The sequence below is a fragment of the Citrus clementina genome, unplaced genomic scaffold, assembly GCF_000493195.1.
Source record: "Citrus clementina cultivar Clemenules unplaced genomic scaffold, Citrus_clementina_v1.0 scaffold_4, whole genome shotgun sequence".
Taxonomy (NCBI): domain Eukaryota; kingdom Viridiplantae; phylum Streptophyta; class Magnoliopsida; order Sapindales; family Rutaceae; genus Citrus; species Citrus x clementina.
This window is the reverse complement of record NW_006262274.1, coordinates 15215247-15238456: the sequence shown is the minus strand read 5'-3', so window position 1 is coordinate 15238456 and position 23210 is coordinate 15215247. Positions and strand designations below refer to the sequence as shown.

The window sequence follows — 23210 nt, the reverse complement described above, 5'->3', positions numbered from 1 at the left end:
TCTATTTATTCTTTCTATAATTGTTAATTAATTCATAAGTCAATTTCTTTTTTCATTTTTTTTTCTTTTTTTTAACCCAGGCAAATTAAAAGTTTACGACAAACAAAATTAAATATTTTGCTATTTATATAGCTTTATAAAAACTCCATACCGTACGTCACCTAAAAAAATTTAATGAACTACTTAATTTGATCACGAGTCACGAGATTTTGATATAATTGGAATAACAATAATAAAAAGAATTGCTACTACTTCTAGTTAAAATAGTTTTAAAAAATAAATTTAATTTTAATTAATTCTACGTATATGCACTTTAACCTAGTCCCCACTCTCTCTCAAATTGGAGAAAAATTTATGAGAGACCATTCTAGTAAGATTCCTAAAACAAACGTGCGTTCAAATTAGACAAAAATACTGATAATGTAATGTACTCATCTCGTGTAAATTTTCTCCTCAACTAATTTTAGTGGCCAATTGTGTATTCTGTACAAAAGAAATAGTCCTTATGAACAGCTATATATAATTTTTTTTTTCTGTTTTGTTTAATAAAAATGTGTTTATGGCTGGAGAGGTTCCAGAAAAGGCACCTAAATGAGAAGTCTAGAGAGTGTAAGATTTTGTAAACTAATCTCATAAACTATAATTTATTAGTTTGTGTCGCTGCACCAAAAACATTATATTTATGAATATAATTACTTTATTTCTCCATCTCTCACTACTTTCTAAATTTGTCTTCTTTTTTTTTTAAAAAAGATTATCTTAATCTCGTTTATGATTTGTTAAAAAAAAAAAAAACTCATTTATGATAATAGAAAATTTGAGATAGTAATGCCTACAAAATTAAAAGGCAAAGTTTGTTCAGCAACTGATATGACATACGCATGCATGCCTCATACCAACTGCAATACAATTCCCTTTTTCTAATTTTTTAAGCATAGCCTATAAATTATATAATTATACACAAAAATATTCTATGAAATGAGTTTGTGATCCATGCTATACGTTCGCGCATCTCACCGGACTTGAGACAATACAATAACTTTACAAACTAATTGATACATGCCAGATCACTTGAGGCAAAAAAAAAAAAAAGAAACTACAAATACCAATCGAGCTCACTCAACTCCTTTAGTTTTCCAAATGTCAAATATCTTCCTGAACGATTGCTCTCAGCCAGGTACTTGTAAAATGCCGACTGATTGCTCTCAGCCATGTACTTGTAAAATGCCGACCAGGATGATGGCAGCCCTGAACGACGGTGATAAGCCACGTCCTTGGGGAGTGCCTCTTGCATGTCTACTTTAAGTTTCTGCTCTTCAAGAGTACTCTTTTCTAGGAGGGAAGCATCCAAAAAGTCATTAACCACTTGTGAGCAATGAGGGAAGTAGCGGTCACCCGTCTCGACTGCAATCACAGAAAGTTCAGCAAATGCTCTAAGAAAATTATAAACATCCCAAGTTTTTCTTAAGAAATGCTATCGGCATTAAGTCTGTCTTCTATATTTTATTATTTCAGTTCATCCACGGGCATCTTAAGGATATAAACAACATTTTGCAAGGGGCATGGGGCATGTAATTCACAAATTTTATAACTAATTAGCCACAAATGAAAGAACTGAAGAGTCTTGGATTACAGAATTTATTCTCAATAGGCTTAGGCTTCTCTTATCCATAGGTGTCTAGCTGCGGAAAACATGGCACAATCAAGTCTTGTCTCCAAATAACAAGGTCCCAGATGTCTGACTGCGGGTAACCATGGTATGGCCAAGAACCCTTATGTAATGCTCGCATCCTGTTTTGCTTTAAATGAATTTACTTAGTTTTGTTTCAATGAAAGCTTTATTTATTCCTTATTTTATTGAATTAAGTACTCCTAAAATTTGAAACTTGATTTGAATTTGCTTTAAAACAGATTTTATAACTGCTATTACCCTTTTCCCACAACTGCCAATTTTAACTTCCCAATAACCTCCCTTTAAAATCAAACTAATATATAACTTTCTGTTTAAAGAAGCAAAATTTACATTCCACACAGCTTCTGTCTGAAACGTTTGTGTTTTATATAAATCCTGATGCGTTAGAAAAATTACTCTGTTTCATTTGAAAGGTTAAATGAATTTTCTGAAAATATTGCACAAAGAATTCTTTTTGTTCGTTACGAATGTTTCTACTGATTGAATTCACAGCTGACTCCTTGTCAATTATTTTTCACAGATGGTTGCAATTATTAATTTGAAGAATGCTTCGGAAGGATTGAGCTTTCGTAAGGTTTCTGCCTAGATGTTTTTAATAATTAGTCGTATGTATTACTGATTGAAGCTTGTGTTTTGGCATAGTTTTAAACAGTTGAATTATGTTTATGTTTGTATCTAGAAGACTTCTATTAGTATTTTTTTTAAATCATGGAAGAAGGATTGTAAGATTTATTTGCTTATGAGGAAGTATTGCTCTATGCTGATATGCTGAATAATTAGTTGTGCATAGTTTATGATTGAGAATGAATTTTTCAAAATTTTGTGAAATACATGAAAAGAGAAATTAGATGACTTTTTGATATTTTGGAGATTTGGATTTACAGGCATTTAGTTTCACTCAGATTCGATATGTTTTCTAAGCCCTAATTGGGTCTGGGTGTCACACCTTCGGTCTAGAGGTAAAGAGTTGATCCTATGAGATTTAGGTGGCGTTTGTTTTTTTATCTAAAATCTAAATAGACTTAAATTAGACTGAATTTTTAATAGATCTGAATGTCTGAATCTGAATAATATGTTTGTTTTTTTCGTCTGAATCTCGGAAAATAAGTATTAAGTTGTTTGTTTTTTTCAACTTAAAAAGTTGAAAATATGTACTTTTACATTTGTATCCTTATTAAATTTGAATGCCAAATAAATAATATATTAAATACCACAATATTTTAACATTTATAAGTAAAACTATATTCAAGTGAATACATAATTATTTTGAAATTTTAATATATAAAATACCATAAATTTTAAATTTTATCGTATATAATATAAGAAATAAAAAATATGGATATTTTTATGTGGGATAAATGTCTATGGGTGAATTTTGGGATAGACATGAAAAATAAATTATAAAACATGGATAGTTTTGACATTAGCAAGTAATTGACTTAATTCAGATTTCTCCATTAAGTAAAAAGCTAAAAAAATTGGCTTATTTTCTTAAGTCAAAATCATCTAAAAAGTCTCATTAAGTTATAAAAACAAACACCTCTAATTAACTTAATTAATTAAGTTAATTCACTTTAAGTCATTAAGTTAAAAAACAAACGCCACCTTAGTGTTTCAGGGGTTCGGCATTGCTAACTCCTTGAAAGTTTTGAAGGACACTGATTATGTAGGCATACCTGCGACAAATGTCTTAGTGGTATAAAGAAAGGTTCTACCATTTTGTTGAGATATCAATGTACTAATAATTACCCTTTCTCTTTTGAAAAGAAAAAAAGTTTATTATCCTTTAGAAAATTTCCCTTGCAAAAAGTTTCCCTTGAATAGGGAATATTTAGTGTTCTATTGAAAGAAGCCATAATAATGCAGCCCTCCACAACCTATTTCCACTCATTTCTAATCATATTACTAAGTAAAATGGAATCACAAGGAATGAAAAGGAGAGTACTATGACTTTTCCTTTTTATCAACACCAACTGGAAAGAAATAGATACGGATTCCTTCTTTACCTGATACTGAAATCATGTATTAAAATATCTAGATAAACCATGACTGGTTTGTCTGTCACCACGGGAAAATTAACCTTAGATTTAAGAAACAAGCTAGAAGAAATTTGCCAGCTGTTACATTGATGGCTAAAATAATTTCAAATTGTTATTTATACTTTCCACTACTGGGAAGATTCAGGCTTCAATAAGACAATATCCTATATATATTCTCAGGGCAAGATAACAGATGGGAATGCCAGAACTTAAAACCTGGTAAAATTTGTAATTTAACTAAAAACTAACAGGAAATGGTGAACTCACCCCCAATGTGAATGTAGACAGAAAAGAGCTACGGAATGTAATAAGGCTAGCAAGTTGGTTGTCCGAAAAGAGATCCGACCAAAACACGAAGTACAAAGACATAGCTGTAATAAAAATGGCATGGACGGTTGCTATGGCCCTGCTTAAGTTGTCAATTTAAGAGAAATGATTAAACTTTACCGATTGAAAAAGAAATGTCAATTGAACTAAATGAAAATATTCAATCACCTGTTACTCCACTCAACCCGCTGTACGTTAGAGAAACTGGAATAACTTTTAAAGTGAACAGCACTAATCAATTGGGCAAGATCATACACCTGAAAAGGAACGCATTCTTATGAAAAAAAGGGTATAAAAATTTATAACTAATTAAATAAAAACTATGCATTCAAAATATTTTCTAGTAAATACCACCATGCAGTAACGATGAAAAACATACCATCTTGCAAGCAAAAATGCTACCAACAATTGAAGTGTACGGGATAAATGGATCTGCTAATATATATTCCTTCAGCAATGACTCCACCTGGCTCTGGTAAGATTTCACTTCCATGGTAGTGCCTACCGAATATACAGAAGCTTCCTTGGACAATAGGTACCAGAATAGGCTCCTTTGTTCTAGTGCTGCGATATTATGTTTTTTTCCTTTCACCTATAAAATGCAAAAAGGGGCATTTCAAACAAAAAAAAAAAAGCCAGAAAAACAATAATCTTTTAAATAAAGGAAGTACATGTTAATACAAGTTAACGTCTGTATGATGTATCTCACAAAACCATCATTCATAATCAATGCCATATGTTAGTCAGAGACTATCTTACAAACCCACCATGAAGATGGCAGCTGAATGTAACAATCAAGTGAATACATGGCCAAACAAGTTTAACGGGTGTCTAAAATTCACGATAAAAGAATAACAAAACCGGTGATCAAAGCAATTCAAGGCCAAAAATACATACATATATACATACAACAGAGAACAGAGTAGAACCGAACGGAACCAATAATATCAAACTGAAACAAAACCAGAAACAGAACTGAAACAGAGTGTTTCATAAAAAAAATACAGCAAAAAAGAAAAGAAAAAGAAAAGAAAAGAAGAATATGTGAATGAATTACAAAAATACAAGAATGATACATGCAAAGTCTAGTTTTGGGTATGTATGTACCTGAAACAGAGAAAAATTATGTCACCGGAAGTTGCGCGAAGGTTGAAATAAAAACAATTTGATGTTTCGCTATCGTTTTGGCCCTGCGTTACATACCAGTAAAAATTTGGATTTTTTTTTCCCTATTTTTAATATTTTAATGTTAATTATTAGTATTATAATAATATTATATCTTTATTATTAAGTATTGGATTCGAATGTCGTGCTCGAAAGGGCAAACAGGAAACGCACGAAGCCAGGGAAAGGAAATCTGGAGCCCCTTTTCCCGAGAGCTTTCTCACGCAACTTCAATAATTTTCTATTTAGTCTTTCTATAATTGTTAATTAATTAATAAGTCAATTTCTTTTTTCTTTTTTTCTTTTTTAACCCATGCAAATTAAAAGTTTACGACAAGCAAAATTAAATATTTTACTATCTATATAGATTTATAACAACTCCATACCGTACGTCACCTAAAACAATTTAATGAAGCACTTAATTTGATCACGAGTCACGAGATTTTGATATAATTGGAATAACAATAATAAAAAGAATTACTACTACTTCTAGTTAAAATAGTTTTAAAAAGTAAATTTAATTATAATTAATTCTATTCTATGTAGATGCACTTTAACCCCACTCCCCCACCATCTCTCAAATTGGAGAAAAATTTATGAGAGACCATTCTAGTATGTTCAAATTTAAACTAAAATACTGATAATATGATGTACCCATCTCATGTAAATTTTCTCCTCAAATAACTTTAGTGACCAATTGCGTACTATGTGCAAATGAAATAGTCCTTGTGACAATTATATATAATTTTTTTTTCTGTTTTGTTTTATAAAAATGTGTTATATATATAAGATTCTGTAAATTAGATGAGAAGTCAAAAGAGGTGAGAAGATTTTTATTCAGAGGATATAATTTTATATATAAGATTCTGTAAACTAGTCTCATAAATTATAATTTATTAGTTTGTATTGCTGCACCAAATACATTACATTTGTGAATAAAATTGCTTTAATTCTCCGTCTCTCACTTCCTTCTAAATTTGTCTTCAGTTTTTTAAGGAAAAATAAAAGAAATCTCCATTTTTTTTCTTTTTTAAAAAAAGATTATCTTAATCTCATTTATGATTTGTTAAAAAAGAAAAAAAAGAAAAAAAATACTCATTCATGATAACAAAGAATTTGAGATGGTAGTGCCTACAAAACTAAAAGGCAAAGTTTGTTCAGCAACTGATATGACACACACAAGCATGCCTCATACCAATTGTAATACAATTCTTTTTTTCTTTTTTAATTTTTTAAGCAAAGCCTATAAATTATATAATTATACAAAAAAATAATCTATGAAATGAGTTTGTGATCCATGCTATACGTTCGCGCATCTTACCGGACTTGAGACAATACAATAACTTTACAAACTAATTGATACATGCCAGATCACTTGAGGAAAAAAAAAAAAGAAACTACAAAAACCAATCGAGCAGAGCTCACTCAACTCCTTTAGTTTTCCGCTGCCGAGGATGTCGACATTCCTGAACGATTGCTCTCAGCCAGGTACTTGTAAAATGCCGACTGATTGCTCTCAGCCATGTACTTGTAAAATGCCGACCAGGATGATGGCAGCCCTGAACGACGGTGATAAGCCACGTCCTTGCGGAGTGCCTCCTGCACGTATAATTTAAGTTTCTCCTCTTCAAGAGTACTCTTTTCTAGGAGGGAAGCATCCAAAAAGTCATTAACCACTTGTGAGCAATGAGGGAAGTAGCGGTCACCCGTCTCGACTGCAATCACAGAAAGTTCAGCAAATGCTCTAAGAAAATTATAAACATCCCAAGTTTTTCTTAAGAAATGCTATCGGCATTAAGTCTGTCTTCTATATTTTATTATTTCAGTTCATCCACGGGCATCTTAAGGATATAAACAACATTTTGCAAGGGGCATGGGGCATGTAATTCACAAATTTTATAACTAATTAGCCACAAATGAAAGAACTGAAGAGTCTTGGATTACAGAATTTATTCTCAATAGGCTTAGGCTTCTCTTATCCATAGGTGTCTAGCTGCGGAAAACATGGCACAATCAAGTCTTGTCTCCAAATAACAAGGTCCCAGATGTCTGACTGCGGGTAACCATGGTATGGCCAAGAACCCTTATGTAATGCTCGCATCCTGTTTTGCTTTAAATGAATTTACTTAGTTTTGTTTCAATGAAAGCTTTATTTATTCCTTATTTTATTGAATTAAGTACTCCTAAAATTTGAAACTTGATTTGAATTTGCTTTAAAACAGATTTTATAACTGCTATTACCCTTTTCCCACAACTGCCAATTTTAACTTCCCAATAACCTCCCTTTAAAATCAAACTAATATATAACTTTCTGTTTAAAGAAGCAAAATTTACATTCCACACAGCTTCTGTCTGAAACGTTTGTGTTTTATATAAATCCTGATGCGTTAGAAAAATTACTCTGTTTCATTTGAAAGGTTAAATGAATTTTCTGAAAATATTGCACAAAGAATTCTTTTTGTTCGTTACGAATGTTTCTACTGATTGAATTCACAGCTGACTCCTTGTCAATTATTTTTCACAGATGGTTGCAATTATTAATTTGAAGAATGCTTCGGAAGGATTGAGCTTTCGTAAGGTTTCTGCCTAGATGTTTTTAATAATTAGTCGTATGTATTACTGATTGAAGCTTGTGTTTTGGCATAGTTTTAAACAGTTGAATTATGTTTATGTTTGTATCTAGAAGACTCTATTAGTATTTTTTTTAAATCATGCAAGAAGAATTGTAAGATTTATTTGCTTATGAGGAAGTATTGCTCTATGCTGATATGCTGAATAATTAGTTGTGCATAGTTTATGATTGAGAATGAATTTTTCAAAATTTTGTAAAATACATGAAAAGAGAAATTAGATGACTTTTTGATATTTTGGAGATTTGGATTTATAGGCATTTAGTTTCACTCAGATTCGATATGTTTTCTAAGCCCTAATTGGGTCTGGGTGTCACACCTTCGGTCTAGAGGTAAAGAGTTGATCCCGTGAGATTTAGTGTTTCAGGGGTTAGGCATTGCTAACTCCTTGAAAGTTTTGAAGGACACTGATTATGTAGGCATACCTGCGACAAATGTCTTTGTGGTATAAAGAAAGGTTCTGCCATTTTGTTGAGATATCAATGTACTAATAATTACCCTTTCTCTTTTGATACATCTGATTACACCTAACATAGCACTATAAAGAAATTCCAATTGGAAGGAGAAACCTGGATACATGTATTAGTTAATCATAAAGATAATCAGTAAATAGAAGGGTGCAAAAGTTAATAAAGTATATAAATACCTGTTTTGAGCAGAGTTAGCAGTCTCAATTGGCGTCTCTTGGCTTGCATAGAGGGCGTTTCATTCAAATCAATCTCCTTTAAGTTCCCACTTAGTCCTTTCTGACCTAATGCTGAAAGGCCAGTGGCGGTATCTGCACCTGCTATTTCCATAGCTACTCTAGCTTCAGAAGGAAAAAACCGTACAAAAGCCACTGCAAAATATTAAGAAGCTGTTATGGCACTCATCCAGGATAGGCATAAATATTTTTGTACCTCATTACTTTTGGAAAACAAAAAACAAAAAAACAAAAAAAAAAGTTTTTGATGACAAAGTCTTGTACAATTATTTATCAAAAACCAGTTCGGTGCAAACCAACAAGCCTAGATCAGATGGATTCATAATTCTCTATTCCAAAAAAGGGGATCAAATCACATGACTGGCCAACAGTGTGCCCCAAGCAATGAGCCCATGTGTGTTTGAGATGCTAAAATGAAGGGACTCACAAACTCTTGAGAAGATGATTTACTAATACCAGTAAAGGAATATCACCTCTATTTTCCATATGAAGGGACAAACAAACAGTAGAAAGAAGTGTGCTATGCACAAACTCTGAGAAGGTGATGAACTAATACCAGTAAAGAAATATCACCTCTATTTTCTAGATAGTCCAGCTCCGCTTGGAAATGATCATCCATCACCTCTGTTGGCATTGCCAAGTTCTCAGACATGGAGTTCCTTCTCATCTCTCTCTCAAGGACATCAATGCATAACCGGTCTTTGTTAGTTCCCTGCCCCTGCTTTGTAGCTTCAAGATAATCCTTTCGCCTTGTCATTCTCCGACAGATTGCTACAGCTGTTTGCCCATCTGATGTAGTTTCTGATGCGCATGCTCCCTTGCTCAGCAGAGTCACCATCACTTCTGGCTCATTACGCCTTGCAGCCACATGAAGCACCGTACGTCCTCTTGCATCCTTAAGATTGAGACAAGCCAAGTCCATATTGAGCACTTCCTTGAAAACCTTAGGGCTGCAGTAGGCAGCAGCATAGTGCAGGGCGTAAGCATCATCCAGAGTGACATTAGATACATCCAGAAGAAGCTTCAACAGTTCAACGTCATCAGAGTCCAGCGCCTTGTGGATTCTTCTGACTATTTTTGCATGCATAGGGTCCACTTCTGCTATATTAGCTTCAGACTCCTGGTTAGATTTGACACGGAGTGATTTGATTTCACTTGAAACTTCATCAGGAAGCTCTTTCTCGAGACAAACATTGTCAAGATTTGACTTTGCAATTCTCTGGATGCAGAAAGAACGGAGGTGGTTCAGTTGGCAATGCAAGGCAGCCACGAGAATTGGGATTACATCTTCCACAAGAGCCTTCTCAACCAAGTTCAGAAGCCAAAGCTACACGGACAGATAGAGTTTTGATTCAGAATAATATATTCAAAATTCAAATACCCCATAGTGGGTAATTATTGGTAAACATCGTAAAGCATATAAAAAATGCTACACGGACAGATAGAGTTTTGATTCAGAATAATATATTCAAAATTCAAATACTCAAAGGGGATAATCTGTGGAGGAAAATAATAATAAGGGGGAAAATCAGTGCCATGCTTATTGAACCTAAATGCCGATGGACCAATGTTCAGAGACATAAACTCGGCTACACAAGATGTTATTCTACAGCATTAATGATTTGCTAGGTTATAGACTGGACGGGAAAAATAGAATCTCTCGCATTCACTGTTGAGAGCTTGAAAGCATGAGAGAACTAACCATCAAGTGAGTGAAGAAAATACGGATAAAACAACCTAAATAACAGAACAGTCAAGCCAGAGCATGAACTGACACCTACCCAAATGAAAATTGGTTAGAAACTCAACGCAAAAGCTTTTGTGATAGGATAGGTGCACTTATCAAATTCAGACTCATTGATTCTTGGGGGTCAGTGTCAGCAAGCATTGATTCCTAGAGTTTGCTGCCCATCATCATCACTTTTGTCTCTTTCAAAATAAAACAACAGACTCTTGCAAGATAAGATGAAGTTTTGGGCTCTACGGTATCTACACTTCTTAACAAGCTAATTTTGGATCTACTACAATGCCTAATATTGGGAACCACCGGAGTTGCTTCACAACTGAAATTGATTTCAATCCCATATATGTTAAAACTATACCAAGAAGCATAAATTTAAGCAATACAAATAGCAGTGAAACACAATTACCTCTAAACGAATAACGAGTTTTTTCATCTGAAGAGCAGCAGAAGCATACATCAACTCAATAACATAATTAATAGTAGGAGGGCAAGAAACATGAACACAAGCATCATCAACACACGTGGACACTTCTGGAGGAGGTGCCTTTGTCTTCCCAGTGTAAATATAATGCAAGGTATCATTGAAAGCTTCATATCCAACCTTCCCATGAGGCACCAAATCAGTCAAAAGATACTTGGGTTTCCCCCCACTGACAGAACCATCATTTCTCAAATTAAAAAGCCGACGAAAAAATTGACTGAGCTCAGACAATACGCTGCGATTAACCGCCACTGATTTGCCCTCAACAACAATCTCAGCGTCATGCCATGTCTCTTCAGGATTGCTGCTTTGCCCCCTTAAGTTCAAATTATCAAGATCACAAGTGTCTGTTGATTGATTAGTGGACCAACAAGTCAGATATGATGAGACAAAACTCAAAGATGCTGACTTTTCGTTCGCATTTTCCATGATACCATCAAGAACCATATTCAAACTGAATCTATATATATATATATATCAAAGAAAGAATACTATCAATCACAATGAAAGGCTTATAACTGAAGCTTGAATCATGATCTACCTATGTGATTTAAAGATGAAAGCTTTGACCCAAGTTCACAGGTCGATTGTTTGTAGACTGTTTTGTTGACCGTGTGTTGACCGTGTGTTGACTACTGAAAAGACAAAGATACCCCTCACGCTAAAATCAAGAACTGAAAGCTCAGAGTTTCGGCTGCTGGAGTGTGCCTTAGCGTGAAAGGGTCAAGTACTTTCGAAATGACAAAACACCATGGATACAAAAAAATTAATAATAATAATAATAAATAATTAAATAGTAGAAGTATACAACTCTATTACTTTGCCAGCTATAAATTGTTACATAGATAGATTAAAAAAACAAAAAAACACATTTCCTGTTTGTTTCATTTGCTTCTCAAGTTATACAACACACTATTTCACAGCTCAACTTTTAATTGAATTTCAAAATTGTAAACACTGGAATCAGACCATGTATTCACAAATCACAAACGTCAAAATATATAAAGCAGATCAACAGCAATTTATGCGCCGCGTTGAAAGTTTTCTCATCTAGGACTGGCGAGCACCCGAATGGCTGGGATCAATCACCAACAACAATTTATGAGCCACTGTGTCTTGGTTTTTTATATTTAGTATTTTTTAACGACTAATAAATGTTATTTTCTAAATTTATAATTTAAAGTACTTATTAAAAAATTAATATAATACAGTGTAATATTATATCTTTATTAAAAATTAATACAATGTAGTACCAAACATTGTATAGTATTATTATAATACAATATTAATATAATACAATATAATATAATACACATGCATTAAAATAATATAATACAATACAATGTGCCAAACGCACCATATAAACACTTATGGTTAAATGAGATTTTGAATTATTAAAATATTCATAATTTAATTTACTGTTAGTGACAAACTTGTACATATATGACAATTCAAAAAATATATATACAAACTTACACTCGTTTGACTTAAAATTATTTCATCATAAATCCTAGTTGTGTTAATTTCCCACATTCATGAATGTTCATTAATCTCACTTTATATTTTTCTTCATCAATTGTCATAAATATATACAAAGTAAAGTAATGATTTAATGAGTTGTGGTCTACATAGAGCTGTCTAGTTAATACACAATTTAAATACTATTTTACAAAAAATATCAGAAATTTACATGTTCAGGTGCTATGATGGCCACTGGTACTCACTAGATCATCACACTACAAAATAATTAAAGGAAATTTATTAGTATAATCTATGCTATTTCTATTATGTCGTGGTCCAAAAATGGCTAGTGAATAATGAGGATGACAAAATTACAATAGCCAATTCCAGCGGCCGTCGAGCATGAGAATTTGGGTATAAAAATAATTAATTTTAAAAAATTGATAATTTACAAAATTTAAATTTTCTTTTCTTAATTATTATTATTATATGGGTGCTGTGCGACTTAAGTCACATTTATTATATTATAAATTTAAAATTTAATTATCTACAATTGAAAATTTATTTTACTTCGGGGGAGTAATTAGCTACAAATTTTTACATAAAAATTCTGTTAAAAAGTTCTGCATATATATCATTCGTGTCCATCCATTTCTAATTTCAATTTCGATGAAAATTCTGCATATCTATTTATTTCGAAGAGCATTAATGTCATCTTAACCAATTTCTGTATGAGGGTCAGTACCGTAAAATACAGGTACAAATGCCCTTTTTTTTTCCCCTTCTTTTCTCCCCGAAAGAAGTTGCACATGACTGAGTTTGCAGATGAAGATATGGAGATTTTTTTTTATATATAAAAAAAGCTATATTATAAACTGAATTAAACAGATAAAATAAAAAAATAATTAACTGACATATTTTTTCCCTCTAAAATTAGAAAATTCTTTGTCATTTAGTATATATTACATGCCAAATACCTGGGAAAATACAACAATGCAAGCTTGAAGTTCCTCTGCTATTATACAACATAAGCCATAACATAGGCTCTAAGAGTATCTCTCTACAAGTAACAATCAAACTCAGTAAAACTCTCTTAGTCTCCTAGCAATGAATAATAAAAGACAAGTAGCTAAGCATCACCTTTTCCTACCCTTACACTTTACTCCTTCCTTTGGAGAAGATGACGACGACGAGGATGACGACAAACCTAAACGATTTTTCTCAGCCATGTCCTTGTAAAATGCCTTCTGTACGTCTTCTTTAAGTTCCATGAAGCGTGCCCTTTTGAGTCTCTGCTCTTCAGGAGTACCATTTTCTAGGAGGGAAGCATCAGACCAATCACAGTCCAAAAACTTATCAACCACTTCTGAGCAATGAGGGAAGTAGCGTCGGCCCGTCTCAACTGCAATCATAGAAAGCTCAGTAAGTGCACTAAGAAAATGTCTTTAGTGGTATAAAGGATCTACCATTTTGTTGAGATATCAATGTACTAAAAATTAACCTCTCTCTTTTGATATAAAAATCAGTAATTATAAACATACAAAAACTAATAAGGTATATAAATACCTGTTTTAAGCAAAGCTTGCAGTCTTAATTGGAGTCTCTTGGCTTGCATAGAGGGTGTTTCATTCAAATCAACCTCCTTTAAGTTCCCAATTGATCCTTTTGATTTTGATGCTGAAAGGCCATCATAAAAATTGGTGGCATCTGCATCTGCTATAGCCATAGCTACTCTAGCTTCAGAAGGCAACAACAACCGCGCAAAAGCCACCGCAAAGCATTAAGAAGCTGTTATGGCACTCATCCGTGGCAGGAATAAATTATTTTTTATCTCAATTCTTTCCTCGGGAGGGGGAAAAAAGAACTACTCACAACAAAGACTGGACTGTAACACACAGACTAAATCCTGAAGGCAATTATTTATTAAAACTAGTTCAGTCCAAACCAACATGCCTAGATCATATGGATGCACAATTGTCCATCCAAGAAAGTGGATGGAATCACGATTGGCTAACAGTGTGCTCCAAGCAATTAGTGGCTTCCAAAGACAAATTCAAAACACATGCAACTTGCTTTGGAAACTGTTTTCTATGACATTCTTTTATAGGAATTGAGAATGATAAAATGGATCATTCCGGAACTCATCAGAAGGCTTTCCTCTACTTCGCATACGCTTCAATGGGTAAGGGCACAGGGAGTTTTGGTAAGAGGAGAAACAAGACGCACACTTTGTGTGTGCGATGTGGCCGTCGCAGCTTCCATCTTCAGAAGAGTCGTATAACTGGAGTGTGAAGGCAATCCGAAGAAAGACCACTGGAACCGGCAGGATGAGGTATCTGCGCCATGTCCCTCGCAGGTTCAAGAGCGGCTTCAGAGAAGGTACTCAGGCAGCACCAAGGAAGAAGGGAGCAGCTGCCTCTGCTTAAGGAGTTGAAGGGTAATTTTGGGCGTGAATCAGCACCTCATTATAGATTTAGTCTTCTTTAATGTGTGGAGACAAGATTCATGGGAACATAATTTTGAAAAAGGATGTTATTTGTTTTTGTGCTTAGTTGTTTTCAATTATGATTACTATGTAGTCTTTTTCAATTTTGGACAAGATGAATGAGTTTATTGTTGTTTGACCTCCTTTAATTACTTCATGTTTTGACATAAAAAAAAAAAAAAAATGGATCATTCCGGATGCTTCCGAGTTCTAGTTGCTGAAAATATTCACTTCCAAATAACAAAAATAACAGTTCATGAAAAATTCTTTGATGATAGCACAAGTGTAGACTGTGTGGTTATCCCGTTTACAGCAATGTCTGAGATGCTAAGATGAAGGGACAAACAAACGGTAGAAAGAAGTGTGCTATGCAGGAACTCTGAGAAGGTGATGAACTAATACCAGTAAAGAAATATCACCTCTATTTTCTAGATAGTTCAGCTTCATTTGGAAATCATCAGCCATCACCTCTGGTGACAGTGCCACGTTCCAAGACATGGGGTTCCTTCTCATCTCTCTCTCAAGGACATCAATGCATAACCGGTCTTTGTTAGTTTCCTGCCTCTGCTTTGTAGCTTCAATATAATCCTTTCGCCTTGTCATTCTCCGACAGATTGCTACAGCTGTTTGCCCATCTGATGTAGTTTCTGAGGCGCATGCTCCCTTGCTTAGCAGAGTCACCAGCACTCCTGGCTCCTTACGCCTTGCAGCCACATGAAGCACCGTATGACCTCTTGCATCCTTAAGATTGAGATCAGCCAAGCCCATATTGAGCACTTCCTTAAAAACCTTAGGGTTTCAGTAGGCAGCAGCATAGTGCAGAGCGTAGGCATCATCTAAAGTGACATTAGATTCATCCAGAAGAAGCTTCAACAGTTCAACGTCATCAGAGTCCAGTGCCTTGTGGATTCTTCTGACTCTTTTTTGCATGCATAGGATCCACTTCTGCTATATTAGCTTCACACTCCTGGCTAGATTTGACACTGAGTGACTTGATTTCACATGAAACTTCATCAGGAAGCTCTTTCAGGAGACAGACATCATCAAGATTTGACCTTACTACTCTCTGGACACGGTGAGAGCGGAGCGGGTTGAGTTGGCAATGGAAGGCAGCCACAAGAATTGGAATTTCATCTTCCACAAGGGCCTTCTCAACAAAGTTCAGAAGGCGACGCTGCACGGATAGATAAGAGTTTTGAGTTAGAATACATTAAGAACATCATAAAGCATATATAAGAATGCTCCTTTCCTTCAATATGCTGCTTCAAGGGGGATAATGTGGGAAAGAAAAACTTAACAAGGAGAAAAATAATGCCATTGCCAACTATAACTTTCTATTTATTCTTTGTATAATTGTTAATTAATTAATAAGTCAATTTCTTTTTTCTTTTTTTCTTTTTTAACCCACGTAAACTAAAATTTTAGGACAAGCAAAATTAAATATTATACTATTTAAATAGATTTATAAAAACTCCATACCATACGTCGCTTAAAAAAATTAATGAACTACTTAATTTGATCACCAGTCACTTGATTTTGATATAATTGGAATAACACTAATAAAAAGAATAACAGCTACTTTTAGTTAAAATAGTTAAAAAATAAATTTTATTTTAAATTAATTCTATGTAAATGCACTTTAACCCAATTCCCACTATCTCTCAAATTGGAGAAAAATTTATGAGAGACCATTCTAGGAAAACTCGTACAAGGAACGTATGTTCAAAATTAGACAAAAATACTGATAATGTGATGTACCCATCTCATGTAAATTTTCTTCTCAAATAACTTTAATGGCCAATTATGTATTATGTACAAAAGAAATGGTCCTTATGAACAATTATATATAATTTTTTCTGTTTTGTTTAATAAAAATGTGTTTACCGTTGGAGAAGTTCTAGAAAGGGCATCTAAATGAGAAGCAAAAAGAGGTGTGAAGATTTTTAATTAAGGGATATAATTTCATATGTAAGAGTCTGTAAACTAATCTCATAAATTATAATTTATTAGTTTCTGTTACTGCACCAAACACATTATATTTATGAATATAATTGCTTTATTTCTCCATCTCTCAATACTTTCTAAACTTTTCTTCATTTTTTTAAGGAAAAAAAAATCTCCAGTTTTCTTTTTTTTTTTTTTTTTTAAAAAGATTATCTTAATCTCATTTATGATTTTCTTAAAAAAAAGAAAAAAAAACTCATTTATGATAATAGAAAATTTGAGATAGTAATGCCTACAAAATTAAAAGGCAAAGTTTGTTCAGCAGCTGATATTGACATACACATGCATGCCTCATACCAATTGTAATACAATTCTTTTTCTCTAATATTATATGAAATGAGTTTTTGATCCATACTAACGTTTGCGTGTCCCACTGGACATGAGACAATACAATAATTTAACTAATTGATACATGCCAATCACTAGAGGAAAAAGAACTACAAATACCAATCGAGCTCACTAAATTCTTTTAGTTTCCCAGGTGCCAAATATACCAATCGACATACCTGAACGATTGCTCTCAGCCGCCAAGTACTTGTAAAATGCCGACCAGGATGATGGCAGCCCTGAATGACGGTGATAAGCCACGTCCTTGCAGAGTGCCTCCTGCATGTCTTCTTTAAGTTTCATGAAGTATGCCCTTCTGAGTATCTGCTCTTCAGGAGTACCCTTTTCTAGGAGGGAAGCATCGGACCAATCACAATCCAAAAACTCATCAACCACTTCTGAGCAATGAGGGGAGTAGCAATCAATAAACTTAACAACCACTTCTGAGCAATGAGGGAAGTAGAGGTGACCTGTCTCGACTGCGATCACAGAAAGTTCAGCAAATGCTCTAAGAAAATTATAAACATCCCAAGTTTTTCTTAAGAAATGCTATCGGCATTAAGTCAGTTTTCCATTTTTTGTTATTTCAGTTCAACAACTGGCAACTTAAGGATATAAAATACATTTTGCAACGGGCATGGAGCATGAAATTCACAAATTTTATAACTAATTAGCCAAAAATGAAAGAACTGAAGAGTCTTGGATTACGGAATTTATTCTCAATAGGCTTAGGGTTCTCTTATCCACAGATGTCTAGCTGCGGAAAACATGGCACAATCAAGTCCTGTCTCCAAATAACAAGGTCCCAGATGTCTGACTGCGGGTAAACATAAGAACCCTTATGTAATGCTCCCATCCTTTTTTGCTTTAATGAATATACTTAGTTTTGTTTCAATGAAAGCTTTATTTATTCCTTATTTTATTGAATTAAGTACTCCTAAAATTTGAAACTTGATTTGAATTTGCTTTAAAAGAGATTTTATAACTGCTATTACCCTTTTCCCACAACTGCCAATTTTAACTTCCCAATAACCTCCCTTTAGAATCAAACTAATATATAACTTTCTGTTTAAAGAAGCAAAATTTACGTTCCACACAGCTTCTGTCTGAAACGTTTGTGTTTTATATAAATCCTGACTGCGTTAGAAAAATTACTTTGTTTCATTTGAAAGGTTAAATGAATTTTCTGAAAATATTGCACAAAGAATTCTTTTTGTTCGTTACGAATGTTTCTACTGATTGAGTTCACAGTTGACTCCTTATCAATTATTTTTCACAGATGGTAGCAATTATTAATTTGAAGAATGCTTCGGAAGGATTGAGCTTTCGTAAGGTTTCTGGCTAGATGTTTTTAATAATTAGTCGTATGTATTACTGATTGAAGCTTGTGTTTTGGCATAGTTTTAAACAGTTGAATTCTGTTTATGTTTGTATCTAGAAGACTTCTATTAGTATTTGTTTCAAATCATGTAAGAAGGATTGTAAGATTTATTTGCTTATGAGGAAGTATTGCTCTATACTGATATGCTGAATAATTAGCTGTGCATAGTTTATGATTGAGAATGAATTTTTCAAAATTTTGTGAAATACATGAAAAGAGAAAGTAGATGACTTTTTGATATTTTGGAGATTTGGATTTACAGGCATTTAGTTTCACTCAGATTCGATATGTGTTCTAAGCCCTAATTGGGTCTGGGTGTCACACCTTCGGTCTAGAGGTAAAGAGTTGATCCCGTGAGATTTAGTGTTTCAGGGGTTAGGCATTGCTAACTCTTTGAAAGTTTTGAAGGACACTGATTATGTAGGCATACCTGCAACAAATGTCTTAACTGGTATAAAGAAAGGTTCTACCATTTTGTTGAGATATCAATGTACTAACAATTACCCTTTCTCTTTTGATACATCTGATTACACCTAACATAGCATTATAAAGAAATTCCAATTGGAAGGAGAAACCTGGATACATGTATTAGTTAATTATAAAGATAATCAGTAAATAGAAAGGTGCAAAAGTTAATAAAGTATATAAATACCTGTTTTAAGCAGAGTTAGCAGTCTCAATTGGCGGCTCTTGGCTTGCATAGAGGGCGTTTCATTCAAATCAATCTCCTTTAAGTTCCCACTTAGTCCTTTCTGACCTAATGCTGAAAGGCCAGTGGCGGTATCTGCACCTGCTATTTCCATAGCTACTCTCGCTTCAGAAGGAAACAACCGTACAAAAGCCACTGCAAAATATTAAGAAGCTGTTATGGCAGTCATCCAGGATAGGCATAAATTTTTTGGTACCTCATTACTTTTTGGGAAAAAAAAAAAAGTTTTTTATTACAAAGTCTTGTACAATTATTCATCAAAAACCAGTTCAGTGCAAACCACAAAGCCTAGATCAGATGGATTCAGAATTCTCCATTCCAAAAAAGGGGATCAAATCACATGACTGGCCAACAGTGTGCCCCAAGCAATGAGCCCATGTGTGTTTGAGATGCTAAAATGAAGGGACTCACAAACTCTTGAGAAGATGATTTACTAATACCAGTAAAGGAATATCACCTCTATTTTCCATATGAAGGGACAAACAAACAGTAGAAAGAAGTGTGCTATGCACAAACTCTGAGAAGGTGATGAACTAATACCAGTAAAGAAATATCACCTGTATTTTCTAGATAGTCCAGCTTTGCTTGGAAATCATCATCCATCACCTCTGATGGCATTGCCAAGTTCTCAGACATGGAGTTCCTTCTCATCTCTCTCTCAAGGACATCAATGCATAACCGGTCTTTGTTAGTTCCCTGCCCCTGCTTTGTAGCTTCAAGATAATCCTTTAGCCTTGTCATTCTCCGACAGATTGCTACAGCTGTTTGCCCATCTGATGTAGTTTCTGATGCGCATGCTCCCTTGCTCAGCAGAGTCACCATCACTTCTGGCTCATTACGCCTTGCAGCCACATGAAGCACCGTACGTCCTCTTGCATCCTTAAGATTGAGACAAGCCAAGTCCATATTGAGCACTTCCTTGAAAACCTTAGGGCTGCAGTAGGCAGCAGCATAGTGCAGGGCGTAAGCATCATCCAGAGTGACATTAGATACATCCAGAAGAAGCTTCAACAGTTCAACGTCATCAGAGTCCAGCGCCTTGTGGATTCTTCTGACTATTTTTGCATGCATAGGGTCCACTTCTGCTATATTAGCTTCAGACTCCTGGTTAGATTTGACACGGAGTGATTTGATTTCACTTGAAACTTCATCAGGAAGCTCTTTCTCGAGACAAACATTGTCAAGATTTGACTTTGCAATTCTCTGGATGCAGAAAGAACGGAGGTGGTTCAGTTGGCAATGCAAGGCAGCCACGAGAATTGGGATTACATCTTCCACAAGAGCCTTCTCAACCAAGTTCAGAAGCCAAAGCTACACGGACAGATAGAGTTTTGATTCAGAATAATATATTCAAAATTCAAATACCCCATAGTGGGTAATTATTGGTAAACATCGTAAAGCATATAAAAAATGCTACACGGACAGATAGAGTTTTGATTCAGAATAATATATTCAAAATTCAAATACTCAAAGGGGATAATCTGTGGAGGAAAATAATAATAAGGGGGAAAATCAGTGCCATGCTTATTGAACCTAAATGCCGATGGACCAATGTTCAGAGACATAAACTCGGCTACACAAGATGTTATTCTACAGCATTAATGATTTGCTAGGTTATAGACTGGACGGGAAAAATAGAATCTCTCGCATTCACTGTTGAGAGCTTGAAAGCATGAGAGAACTAACCATCAAGTGAGTGAAGAAAATACGGATAAAACAACCTAAATAACAGAACAGTCAAGCCAGAGCATGAACTGACACCTACCCAAATGAAAATTGGTTAGAAACTCAACGCAAAAGCTTTTGTGATAGGATAGGTGCACTTATCAAATTCAGACTCATTGATTCTTGGGGGTCAGTGTCAGCAAGCATTGATTCCTAGAGTTTGCTGCCCATCATCATCACTTTTGTCTCTTTCAAAATAAAACAACAGACTCTTGCAAGATAAGATGAAGTTTTGGGCTCTACGGTATCTACACTTCTTAACAAGCTAATTTTGGATCTACTACAATGCCTAATATTGGGAACCACCGGAGTTGCTTCACAACTGAAATTGATTTCAATCCCATATATGTTAAAACTATACCAAGAAGCATAAATTTAAGCAATACAAATAGCAGTGAAACACAATTACCTCTAAACGAATAACGAGTTTTTTCATCTGAAGAGCAGCAGAAGCATACATCAACTCAATAACATAATTAATAGTAGGAGGGCAAGAAACATGAACACAAGCATCATCAACACACGTGGACACTTCTGGAGGAGGTGCCTTTGTCTTCCCAGTGTAAATATAATGCAAGGTATCATTGAAAGCTTCATATCCAACCTTCCCATGAGGCACCAAATCAGTCAAAAGATACTTGGGTTTCCCCTCACTGACAGAACCATCATTTCTCAAATTAAAAAGCCGACGAAAAAATTGACTGCGCTCAGACAATATGCTGCGATTAACCGCCACTGATTTGCCCTCAACAACAATCTCAGCGTCATGCCATGTCTCTTTGGGATTGCTGCTTTGCATCCTTAAGTTCAAATCATCAAGATCACAAGTGTCTGTTGATTGATTAGTGGACCAACAAGTCGGATTTGATGAGACAAAACTCAAAGATGCTGACTTTTCGTTCGCATTTTCCATGATACCATCAAGAACCATATTCAAATCATCAAGATCACAAGTGTCTGTTGATTGATTAGTGGACCAACAAGTCGGATATGATGAGACAAAACTCAAAGATGCTGACTTTTCGTTCGCATTTTCCATGATACCATCAAGAACCATATTCAAACTGAATCTATATATATATATATATATCAAAGAAAGAATACTATCAATCACAATGAAAGGCTTATAACTGAAGCTTGAATCATGATCTACCTATGTGATTTAAAGATGAAAGCTTTGACCCAAGTTCACAGGTCGATTGTTTGTAGACTGTTTTGTTGACCGTGTGTTGACCGTGTGTTGACTACTGAAAAGACAAAGATACCCCTCACGCTAAAATCAAGAACTGAAAGCTCAAAGTTTCGGCCGCTGGAGTGTGTCTTAGCGTGAAAGGGTCAAGTACTTTCGAAATGACAAAACACCATGGATAATGACATTACCGAGTCATTAAAAAAAAAAATTAATAATAATAAATTAAATACAAGTAAGTATACAACTCTATTACTTTGCCAGCTATAAATTGTTACATTTCCAAACAAAAAATAAATAGATAGATAGATAAATTAAAAAAATAAATATATACAACACAATCTTGTCATCAATCAATGACAGCTCAACTTTTAATTGAATTTCAAAGTTGGAAACACTGGAATCAAACCGGGTATTCGCAAATCACAAAGGTCAAAATATATAAAGCAGATCAACAACAATTTATTCGCCGCGTTGAAAGTTTTCTCATCTAGGACTGGCGAGCACCCGAATGGCTGGATCAGTAAGCAGAACAATTACTTGATAAGACTTTTGACCTTGTCTAACCCAACATTGTACCCAGTTCTACACTCTACTATGAATCTTATGAAGCCAAACTTAGTTTAACCTAACAACGCTATTAACTCAGTTAAAAGAAACTTATGAAGCCAAAAGAACTATGAAGAAAACAAAAAAGGGGCAAAGAAAAAGAAAATAGAAAAAACAAAAGAACTATGAAGTTCTAAGAATAAAACAAAAAAAAGGGGCCTTTAAAAGAGAAAGATAGCAAAAACGGTACTTGTAAATATTGTTGTATTACTTGAATTATTTAGTACAGTCTATTTTGTTAGTTATTATACTACCGCTACTATATTATTTTATACTATGTATAAATTTTTATTTTATTATCTTAAAATGATTTTTAACTTGATCTTGTACATTTTAATTATTTATTTATGTTATAATATTATTTGAAGGTTATTTGATTGAATTATTTATTTCGATCTTTACGAAAAATTATGATTTTTTTTCAACGTTTATACCAGAAAGATAATATTAAATTTCTAAAATTTAAGAATTTTATATTTAGTATTTTTTAACAACTAATAAATGTTATTTTCTAAATATATAATTTAAAGTATTTATTA

The 23210-nt window shown here is 34.0% G+C and overlaps 6 protein-coding genes and 1 pseudogene across 8 annotated transcripts; 1 reads left to right on the top strand and 6 right to left on the bottom strand.

The window, feature by feature from the left end:
• Nucleotides 1-949: 949 nt before the first annotated feature.
• On the bottom strand, nt 950-3411 carry LOC112099129 (BTB/POZ domain and ankyrin repeat-containing protein NPR3-like). The gene is made up of 2 exons (XM_024186235.1): nt 3370-3411; nt 950-1474 (listed from the first exon to the last, which is right to left on the bottom strand). Exons 1-2 carry the CDS (start codon nt 3409-3411, stop codon nt 1097-1099), a joined length of 420 nt encoding a protein of 139 aa, XP_024042003.1. The 3' UTR covers nt 950-1096.
• A 420-nt stretch (nt 3412-3831) lies between these two features.
• On the bottom strand, nt 3832-5275 carry LOC112098863. Its single transcript, XM_024185359.1, has 4 exons — nt 5167-5275; nt 4439-4651; nt 4228-4316; nt 3832-4138 (listed from the first exon to the last, which is right to left on the bottom strand). The coding sequence occupies exons 2-4, from the start codon at nt 4550-4552 to the stop codon at nt 3970-3972; spliced, it is 372 nt and encodes a 123-aa protein (XP_024041127.1). The 5' UTR covers nt 4553-4651; nt 5167-5275; the 3' UTR covers nt 3832-3969.
• A 1205-nt stretch (nt 5276-6480) lies between these two features.
• LOC112098862 (BTB/POZ domain and ankyrin repeat-containing protein NPR3-like) lies at nt 6481-9118 on the bottom strand. The gene is made up of 4 exons (XM_024185357.1): nt 9030-9118; nt 8500-8691; nt 8279-8422; nt 6481-6938 (listed from the first exon to the last, which is right to left on the bottom strand). Exons 1-4 carry the CDS (start codon nt 9040-9042, stop codon nt 6658-6660), a joined length of 630 nt encoding a protein of 209 aa, XP_024041125.1. The 5' UTR covers nt 9043-9118; the 3' UTR covers nt 6481-6657.
• On the bottom strand, nt 9077-11228 carry LOC18045528 (BTB/POZ domain and ankyrin repeat-containing protein NPR2). The gene is made up of 2 exons (XM_024186234.1): nt 10707-11228; nt 9077-9883 (listed from the first exon to the last, which is right to left on the bottom strand). Exons 1-2 carry the CDS (start codon nt 11226-11228, stop codon nt 9077-9079), a joined length of 1329 nt encoding a protein of 442 aa, XP_024042002.1.
• A 3123-nt stretch (nt 11229-14351) lies between these two features.
• Nucleotides 14352-14859, top strand: LOC18045527 (annotated as a pseudogene).
• Nucleotides 14860-15075: 216 nt separating this feature from the next.
• Nucleotides 15076-15512, bottom strand: LOC18045526 (BTB/POZ domain and ankyrin repeat-containing protein NPR2). Its single transcript, XM_024185358.1, has one exon. It carries the CDS (start codon nt 15493-15495, stop codon nt 15094-15096), a length of 402 nt encoding a protein of 133 aa, XP_024041126.1. The 5' UTR covers nt 15496-15512; the 3' UTR covers nt 15076-15093.
• A 307-nt stretch (nt 15513-15819) lies between these two features.
• Nucleotides 15820-22056, bottom strand: LOC18045525 (BTB/POZ domain and ankyrin repeat-containing protein NPR2). Of its 3 annotated transcripts, XM_024185353.1 has the most exons (5): nt 21283-21962; nt 19706-20459; nt 19092-19283; nt 17238-17537; nt 15820-15901 (listed from the first exon to the last, which is right to left on the bottom strand). In XM_024185353.1, the coding sequence occupies exons 1-5, from the start codon at nt 21928-21930 to the stop codon at nt 15879-15881; spliced, it is 1917 nt and encodes a 638-aa protein (XP_024041121.1). In that variant the 5' UTR covers nt 21931-21962; the 3' UTR covers nt 15820-15878. The 3 variants fall into 3 exon arrangements, with proteins under 3 accessions (XP_024041121.1, XP_006437106.1, XP_024041123.1); XM_006437043.2 differs by lacking the exon at nt 15820-15901 and having other exon boundaries at nt 16980-17537; nt 21283-22052; XM_024185355.1 differs by lacking the exons at nt 15820-15901; nt 17238-17537 and adding an exon at nt 17544-17875 and having other exon boundaries at nt 21283-22056.
• Nucleotides 22057-23210: the final 1154 nt, after the last annotated feature.